Source organism: Chenopodium quinoa, unplaced genomic scaffold (genome assembly GCF_001683475.1).
Source record: "Chenopodium quinoa cultivar QQ74 unplaced genomic scaffold, ASM168347v1, whole genome shotgun sequence".
NCBI classification, from domain to species: domain Eukaryota; kingdom Viridiplantae; phylum Streptophyta; class Magnoliopsida; order Caryophyllales; family Amaranthaceae; genus Chenopodium; species Chenopodium quinoa.
Window position 1 is genome coordinate 808,035 of NW_018742987.1, and position 10,236 is coordinate 818,270.

General features: G+C 29.5%; 2 protein-coding genes across 2 annotated transcripts; both read left to right on the plus strand.

The window, feature by feature from the left end:
- Window positions 1-361: 361 nt before the first annotated feature.
- On the plus strand, window positions 362-1,626 carry LOC110729584 (heavy metal-associated isoprenylated plant protein 39-like). The gene is made up of 3 exons (XM_021909330.1): window positions 362-556; window positions 659-737; window positions 900-1,626. The coding sequence occupies exons 1-3, from the start codon at window positions 551-553 to the stop codon at window positions 1,229-1,231; spliced, it is 417 nt and encodes a 138-aa protein (XP_021765022.1). The 5' UTR covers window positions 362-550; the 3' UTR covers window positions 1,232-1,626.
- Window positions 1,627-7,055: 5,429 nt separating this feature from the next.
- On the plus strand, window positions 7,056-9,589 carry LOC110729447 (heavy metal-associated isoprenylated plant protein 39-like). Its single transcript, XM_021909180.1, has 3 exons — window positions 7,056-8,619; window positions 8,815-8,893; window positions 8,975-9,589. Exons 1-3 carry the CDS (start codon window positions 8,512-8,514, stop codon window positions 9,295-9,297), a joined length of 510 nt encoding a protein of 169 aa, XP_021764872.1. The 5' UTR covers window positions 7,056-8,511; the 3' UTR covers window positions 9,298-9,589.
- Window positions 9,590-10,236: the final 647 nt, after the last annotated feature.

The following is a 10,236-nucleotide window of genomic DNA, read 5'->3' on the forward strand; positions in this document are numbered from 1 at the left end:
TTTTTTTTAGTTGTTACTTTGAAATATTTTATATCTCTCAAATAATATCTCAAATTGCAAAAAAAAAAATAAAAATAAAAAATAAAAAAAAATCGGAGTTAGTATAAATAAGTAGGCGAGAAAAGTTACTTGTATAAGTCTAATTTAGAGATCACATTCATGAATCATGATCTGGTTATCACTATAATCACCAAAAGAACCAAAATACGACTAAAAAACAAAAATTAAAAATGACAAATTGACGAAAATGGAAGCTGCCATTGGGCTCACCTGATTAGCCTGACACGCGGCATTTACACTATGACAGTACAAAGGTAGATTAAAAACAAGGCTTACAATAAATAAAAAAGACTTGGCTTTCATTAGTCAGTTGACTTGGTAAGTAGTCTTGATTCAATTTCCACTTTCCCTATTTTCATATAAATATTGCACATATTTTGTTATTCTTCATACTTCAACACTTTCTACTCTCTCTTTTACAATATCATCATTTTAATTTCTTTCTAAAGTGTGAAATTCTCCAATCAAGCAAAGCAAAAACATAGCAAAAATGCAGGTTAGATCTCTTACCTTTTAAATTTGATGTTTATGGTCAATATAATAAAATAATGCTTATTTCGTATTTTTTTCTTATATTAATGTTTTTTTTTCCCTTCAGAAATTGGTGCTACAATTGGACGTCCATGACGATTTGAATTGCAAACAAAAGGCTCTAAAATTAGTCTCTTCTATTCATGGTAATTCTATACGTCCCAAAATAACTAGCTAGCTTTTCATAATAACATGGCATTTGGTTTTTTTTTTTTTTAAAAAAAATTTTTTATTTTAAAAAGTCAAATACTTTTTTATAAAAAAAAAAAAAAAAAAAAAATCTAAAATTGGGTTTAAATTTTTTGTAGGGATTGATTCAATCTCAATGGATATAAAGGCAAGGAAATTGACAATAATAGGAGACATGGATCCTATAACAGTGGTGAAAAAACTAAGGAAAAGATATTCATCTCAAATAATATCAGTTGGGCCTGCAAAAGAGCCTGAAAAGCCCAAAGAAGCGCCCAAAAAACCCGAGGAGCCCAAATCTGGAGTCCCAGTGATTCAATATGTTCATCCAATGCAAGCCCATAACTTTGGGAGTAACACCTACTACATTGATCCATACTATTCTAGATACAATGGTTATGCTTATGCAAGAAGTGTGGAAGAAGACCCAGTTGGATGCGTTATTTGTTAACTACGAGGCGGAGTACTCCCTCTATTTCATAACAATGTTTCAATTTTTTTTATTTTTTTTTGGTTAGATATATTCATTATTTATATTAATATTAAATAGCTCTGAGCTCTCCTAAGTCATAAATAGGTGAATAACATTTATCAGAAAAGTAAATGTGGATTACGTATAGCGGTATAGGTGTAATTTATTATTATTATTGTTATTATTATTATTAGGGTAATGCTATACATAGCCCTTAGGGCTATATATAAGCATTAAAAACGCTCTGAAAAATTGTATAAAATTATTATTATTATTTATTTTATGTAATTTTTTGTAAGATGCTAAAACTTAGCACATTTGTTTCCTTCAAAGATTTGAAAATTTTTGTAATAAATATTCCTATTTTTATTAAACTCCATGTCCAATTGCTCACTAATAAGTAAGGAATAGTTGTCTATAATAAAACTCACCACGAAACAGCTTATCTTTCACCTCTATATACCATTAACAAACACTAATGTTAAAAAGTATAAGTTTATCCGGCTTTCTACCCATTCTCTTTAAATATACATTAATAGTTAGTGATTTATGTTAGTCGATCTCAAATTATTTTTTACATACTCGTTAGTCCTTACTATGTTATGCGGGCAGAGTTTTCAAAGAATTCAAATTTCTCAAGCGAAAGTTAGATTAAGTTGACAATTTGAAGATGCAAGTCATTTTGTCATTTGCAATTTAGCATGACACTATGAATTCTGAATTTTGTGGATACATTTAATTGCTACATGCAATTTTGCATCGAACATGTGGCCATTGAAATGAAAATAACTCGGGCGTATTCTGATTTATTGAAAACAGCTAAATTGAAGTGAACTGAATAGAGTTGAAATGTATTGTTTATAAGAGAAGAAAATTATGAACTGAAGTGAACTAAACTAAAATTAAGCTGAACAGAATAGGCCCCTTAATCATTAATTACATTAAACAAATCGTGCATAGCACGAATTAGAATTATGGGGTATTTATTTATAAAAACTTAGTTATTAGGCAAGTACGGAGTAGTAATGTTTAATAGCAAGTCACACTCACACCAATGCATGTACAATAGGGGATTTCCTAAAAAAAAATTCTACTTACCTTTTTTTTTTTTTTTTTTTTTTTTTTAATATAATCGGTACGCAAACAAAGATACCATTGTTTATTACTCCTACTCTTAGTTTACTGGAAAAATTTGAAGAACAATACTCTGTATGAGTTTAGCTGGTGCATGTGCCCATTAGACCATTACTCGTCGTATATCATATCATATTATAATCCGTACTTTTTTTTTTTTTTGAAAGAATATTATAATCCGTACTAAATACAAGTAAAGAATTATAGGTTTGTTTTTGAGTGAACTACCATCATTGCATCATCAATGAGTCAGCAAATGCATTTAAGTGAACTAGATTTTTTTTTTTTTTTTTTTTTTTTACAAATGTGGAACTCATCAATGAGTCAACAAATGTATACAAATACTTCATCCGTTTTTAAATACTTGTTCCATTTTTCTTAGACACGTATGTCGATGATAATCTTTGATCACTAATATCTTTAATAAAAAATAAGTATAAATTCTAACAATTGAAAATTAATAATCTATTCATTGAGATAATTTCAACAAGTACCACAAGACTATATTTTTTCTTAGGTATAAATCACAAATATGAGTCAAAGTAGGATAAATGAATATAAAAATTCTAGTATGGTCACTCTCAAAATGACCATCACTATACTTAATTTTCATTGGTTGTTTTTAGATTTATTTTTTTAGCTTGGTCAAACCTTATTTAAGGGTAATTAAGGTATTTTGCTTTTTTTAATTCATTTTCTTATTTTTCAAATTTCAATTATTGATTTTCTGAAATTCTTAATTTAATTTCGAAATTATTTTATCTAAATCTAATTTTAATAAAATCTAAAATTAAGATTAAAAAAAAAATTAAAAATCGAAAATTTGTTCTTCGTCGTTCTTCCTAGTTCATCCAAATTTTTCATCAAATAATGAAATCAACCACGATTTTATGTTACATGTACCTTAATTTCAATCGCGCATCAATTGAGATCGAAAAATAGGCTTGATTTATACAGCCATTGCGCAATTTTATGGTACACATAATCGGTTTCTATCATCCTGTGGGTGAATTCTTAATCTTTGAATTATAGATTATAGTTGTACAAAATCAAGCATCGGATTCGAAAATAGCGATTTAAGGTATAAGAAATAAAAAATTTTAAGTTTTTCGGTAATATATGTTCGTCATGAAAGTCTGAGAAGAAACCGTATCACATTTTTTTTCACAACTTTTTTTGATCCAAAAAATCGAAGATCGAATTATAAACACTGTTTGTGATAAAGGTATTGACCCAAATACAAATATGACATAACCTTAACTGAATTTTATTAATTATAAAAAGATAATGACCAAACGTAACATTGGACATTTCAAATTATTATAATAGAATTTACTTCAATGGCAATTTATAATACGATGAACCTGGACAATGATTCGAACTAATCAATAAACAAAAATTATGGAATCGATATATTTTAAGTATAGAAATTGCATTTTAATATTGAAAATCACTTATTCTAATTATGATCTTTTCCTAAATTTCTATCTTTTTAAATTTTGAATAGATTATATATTGGAAATCAGTTATTCTAAATAGGATATTTTCCTAATTTATTATCTTTAAAAGGTAAATAATTTTTATCTTTTAAATTTTAAAAAATCTTTACAAACAACAGCGTCAGGGTTCTTTGCTTCACATCTTTATCATCCTCGCATACTCTTTTCAACCATATTCAACTCTTGTGAATACCAAAAATAATTGTGCAAACTGTGAAACAAATTCGGTTGAAAAGAGTATGCGAGGATGATAAAGATGTGAAGCAAAGAACCCTAACGCTGTTGTTTGTAAAGATTTTTTAAAATTTAAAAGATAAAAATCATTTACCTTTTAAAGATAATTGTAGGGAATAATTTCAAGCCTTAAAAATCCCACTAGCCTGAACCCCACTGTGATCATACACTAAAGTACGGTGGCGTCCAAAAGGGAAGAAGATAGAGCAAAAGAGTCGCCAACAAGTTTTTTAGGAACTTGTAAACCGTTCACGAGATGAAGGTTACACCCCTTAACGATCCAAGAGATCGTCAACTCCATAAGGTCATGAACCAAATAAGGGTTCGAGGATGATGGTACAAATCCAACCTAAAAGAGATTGAACCTGCCCTAATAATAGACCTCTACTTTATTCTGATCGTATTCATGTGCGCTTTCTGATTAACATGCAATCAATAGAATTACCCTAAACCTGTTTATCTATGTTGGTTGAATGTAATGCACAAATAAACTATTATTAGCGATCACTTGAAATTATAATCACATTAACCCTAACAAGATTATTTAATATCTTATTAAGCGTGATTGCAAGTACAAATTCCCTTTAAGCATGCATAAAGGTGATCAAGCAATAACAAATATAATATCAAGCAACAATAATAATCATAAATAATAAATAATCATGAACCATTATTATAACAAATTATAATGACCATGAACAATAACGAATATCATAACCATAGCAATCATAGTTAATAATAATCATAATAATCATAATTATAATAATATTTATGTTAAAGCATAAAAGCAAAATCCTAGGCATGATACTAACAAGATTAATAACAAACCCTAGCATGTCACTAAGCAATAAAAATCAAATCTTTAACCCTAACATGATACTAACAATCATAAATATTAGGAAGAGAATAAAAGACATCATAGCAATCATATTTAATATCGAAATTACCCTAGACATGATACTAGGAATATCATAATAACAATATAAACATGAATTCTACATCATAATATCAATAAATCAATTAAAGTACTTACTTTGATGCTTCGTACCTCTTTCTAATAACAAAATACACACGTTAGTAACTTCAAGGAAAATAATAATCAAAACAATTAAATTAAATAATTGAAAGAGAGATTTGGGACCAAACCCTTAGAAATTAAAACCTTTCACGTCTAGGGCGAAGGCAACTTCGAATATGGCTAGGTGTTTCTAGATCTTGTGAATGCGGAATTTTGTATGAAAAACAAGGTAAGAAAGAGATGAATGAAAGAATGCTAAAGAATTAATGATTGTTGATAAAAGCTAATTAAAACTAATTGTTGATGAGAATTCGTGAATGAAAATGGAGTTTTTGATACGACATTTATAGAGAAAATCAGCCAAAAAAGATAATTTAACAAAATAGAGTCCGACGCTCAGGAAACAAGGTTGGCGCCAACCCTGGCTAGCTGGCGCCAGACACCAGTGGCTAGCGCCTGGCGCCAAGGCCTAGGGTTGGACGCCAGTCTTGATTTTAACGCGTTTTCGAAAATACGATAAGTTTACCGTACTGGAGGATAAAATAATATAATTTCTTCGAAAATGCTAATTAATTTTGATTAAAACACTGAAAAGTCAACAAAGTCAACTTATCAATGCTAATTGAATTAGGAATGAAAAGAACCTTCTAGAAGAATCTAGAAGACTAAAACCATTCCTAATTGCATTAGGAATGATAAATCATATTAGGCCCTCCACTAGATCATTGGGCCGCACATGAAGCTCAAACCGGGCCCAGTTTAGTAAATTGGCCATAACTTCCTCAATATTCATCGGAATTGGGCTTATAATATATCGTTGGAAAGGTCTTTGCAAACCCCATCCAACTACACCACTATTGGACCCATATCATGGACCAACCAAACTGGATTGGCTATTTTCTTAAAAATAAAGTTTTCAAAAACAGAAAAAAGAGAAAAGAAATAAAAACTTTCCGCAACACTAGACCTTTCCACACTTTCGTTTCATTCGATTATGATTCGACGTGAAAGGTACTCATCACTGGGTTTGGTTTTGGGGAGACACAAATGGGTGTCTACAATAATAAATTAGGAAAATATCCTATTTAGAATAACTGATTTCCAATATATAATCTATTCAAAATTTAAAAAGATAGAAATTTAGGAAAAGATCATGATTAGAATAAGTGATTTCCAATATTAAAATGCAATTTCTATACTTAAAATATATCGATTCCATAATTTTTGTTTATTGATTAGTTCGAATCATTGTCCAGGTTCATCGTATTATAAATTACCATCGAAGTAAATTCTATTATAATAATTGGAAATGTCCAATGTTACGTTTGGTCATTATCTTTTTATAATTAATAAAATTTAGTTAAGGTTATGTCATATTTGTATTTGGGTCAATACCTTTATCACAAACAGTGTTTATAATTCGATCTTCGATTTTTTGGATCAAAAAAAGTTGTGAAAAAAAATGTGATACGGTTTCTTCTCAGACTTTCATGACGAACATATATTACCGAAAAACTTAAAATTTTTTATTTCTTATACCTTAAACGCTATTTTCGAATCCGATGCTTGATTTTGTACAACTATAATCTATAATTCAAAGATTAAGAATTCACCCACAGGATGATAGAAACCGATTATGTGTACCATAAAATTGCGCAATGGCTGTATAAATCAAGCCTATTTTTCGATCTCAATTGATGCGCGATTGAAATTAAGGTACATGGAACATAAAATCGTGGTTGATTTCATTATTTGATGAAAAATTTGGATGAACTAGGAAGAACATTGATGAACATCGAATAACGACGAAGAACAAATTTTCGATTTTTTTATTATTTTTTTAATCTTAATTTTAGATTTTATTAAAATTAGATTTAGATAAAATAAATTCGAAAATTAAAATAATATTTTCAGAAATTCATTAATTGAAATTTGAAAAATAAGACAATGAATTAAAGAAGAAAAATACCTTAATTACCCTTAAATAAGATTTGACCAAGCTAAAAAAATAAATCTAAAATCAACCAATGACATTTAAGTATAGCTATAGTCATACTTAAGATGACCATAGTAGAAACATCCAAATGAATAGTGCAAAAAATAGAAATGGAGCAAGTATTTAAAAACGGAGGGAGTATAAAACAAATTCTCTAAACCCGACTAAATAAAATAAAAAAAGGAAAAATGAAAATTAATAATCTTGTTAAAATCCAATGTATCCCACTTGTGAATGTCGCACATTGGAGAATGAAGAGAGGTGGTTCCACTTTATAAGGTAGAGAAGTTACTCTTACTATTGTCATTTTTGGGTGTTTAGAGAGCCACAAGACGAGTGATGAGAATCGATCACAAGAACTTATGGAATCGAACGAGATATTCTAACCATTCAAGTTGTCTTTCACTCTTTAAAACTTATATATATTATGTTAGTATTGATTAATACGAATTTGAAAAGACCTACATGAATATGTTTTTCTTTACATATTATTCACAAAAAATGGTGAATAATGTATCAGTCAAAGCGGATCAACTAAAAAATAACCCTTAAATATATATTATTCATAAAAAATGATTAAAGAAGAAGTGGTCAATAATATACAAGTCAATGCAGATCAACTAAAAAATAAAGGAGGAAATACAAGGATAGGAAATTATGGAGTACCTTATTCTCTTGTAGAGATGACAAACTCATTTAGATTCTATTCCACAAAGTACTTTGCCGGTAACATTTTCCTTAAAAAAATAAAAATAAAAAAATAAAAAAATAATAAACAAAAAAAAAAAACTCATTTAGATCAGCAAATCCCCATAATGGCCATAATACTCGTGGGATAATTAACACCTTTGGAAGAAAAAAAAAAGGCTAGAGACATTGGAAACTGTGAAATTTCAACGTGGCATATGAATGACGTAAGAACAGCGCATGACCAACGAGTAAGGACAAAGGAGCAATAAAATAAAATATTTTTTAAAAAAACAATTAAAAAATAAAGGCCAGCCCAACCCCAACCATTTGGCAGCCCTCACTGGAAGGTCGGCGAGCCCAAACTCCTCCCCTACGCTGGCCGACCCAACCGACTTCCCTGCGAACTGGGTTGTCCGGGTGGGGGAGTGGTCTTGATCGGCCGACGCTATGGGAGAGGGCTGTCGGGACAGTCGGAGGGGTAGGCATGGGGGTTAGGAAGGGCTTCGAAATAGAATATTTTATAAAGATGGAATTATTAAATAATAATAAAAACTAAACTTATCAAACCTGAATTATTATAATCAAAATTTTCTAATCGTATAAAATTAATAAAAATGACATGGCTTTTAACATCTATTTCACTTGTTTTGCGGCTTTGGAGTCGGCCAATGACTCCCTATAAATATTCATGATTGCACATGATAATGCTACACTTCTTAGTTCTTACTTCACCACTTTCATACTTTCATCTATCACTCTCCCTACATTGTACAATCTCCGGTTAGCTAAAATGCAGGTTAAACCTTTTAACATTGTTTCTTTGTCTTTATTCTATAAACTGTTTTGTTTTAGTTTCGCTTCTAATAGATGAATGTAACATTATAATAATATAATTACAATTCACCTCTTTTCCTAGCTATCTGTTTAATGTTAGTGTTAATAAAGTAATTTTAATTTGTCTTTTTTTTTTTTAACTTTGGTTTTACTTCAGAAATTGGTGCTACAATTGGATGTCCACAATGATTTGAATTGCAAGCAAAAGGCTATAAATCTAGTCTCCTCTATTCTTGGTAATTCCATGTTCAGAATAAATAGATAGCTTTCCATTAAAATGTGGCATATTTTTAATATTGGGTTTTAATTTTTTGTAGGGATTGATTCAATCTCAATGGACATGAAGGAAAAGAAATTGACCGTTGTAGGGGAGATGGATCCAGTAGATGTGATGAAAAAACTAAGGAAGAAATATAGTGCTAAAATTATATCAGTTGGGCCTGCAAAAGAGCCTGAGAAGCCCAAAGAAGTGACCAAAAAGCCTGTGAAGCCCAAAGTTGTAGTCCCAGTGGTTGACTATGTTAATGCTATGCATGCGCATAACACTTACTACACACCCTACACTGATCCATGCTATTCCAGATACAAGGGTTACACAAGAAGCGTGGAAGAAGATCCAACCGGTTGCGTTATTTGTTAATTACGTAGTACTCCCTCCGTTCCAGAACAAAATCGTTCTTTTCTCCTTAATTTAGTTTTTCCCGGTTCTAGCTAGTAAGTTGGGAGTTTTTTTTCAAACTTAAGTAATTAAGCTTCACTTTAAGAGCTTTTCTAAAACAGTGGATAAATAATTAGTGAAATTGCCTGAAAAGGTAGAAATCGCTATTGTGACTTTTGTGGAGCAGAATATGTATACTTGTATTATTTTTAACTACATATAGTGAATGAATTAAATTACTGGTCCACTTAGCTGTAAAGCTCTTTCCATGTGCAAAAGCCATTTTAATAATACAAAGCAATTTTAAGTTTTTTTTGTAAGATGGTAAATCTTAAAAACACCCGTATTCTTCAAAGAATTGGTCAATATTGAAATGTCTGGTGTATTATACTTCATGTATATTGTATAGTGGTATTAAAATTCAATGCTACTTATTTTGATCCATCTATAGGTATTTTTTAAACACTCCACTCTCATTGGGCTCAAAATGTAAATGCAACATAAATTCCCATACTTAACTTTATATATCACTTAAAATGAAAGATGAATAAAATTTAAACTCGTGACTTTTTAACTCTAATATCGTGTTATAGGATTAAGTGATCAACAAATTCAACAAAAAACTTAAGTTACGGTTAAAATACTTAAAACCCTTAATTTGTCTATGTACTCTATAATTATATATTATTATATATTTTTATTATCCTTTAATTTAAAATAACAACTTTTTAGAATTGCATAATTTTCACATAATGATAATTGTAATTAATTTTGTATTATTAACGAATTGAAATTATTGACAAACAAATTGTTTCAGGTAAACAAAATAGAGGAAGTAGTTTATAAGTAAGGTGTTGTTTGGTTGATGTGGGAATTTAATTCCCGTGGGAATTTAATTCCATAGGAATTTATATTTTATGG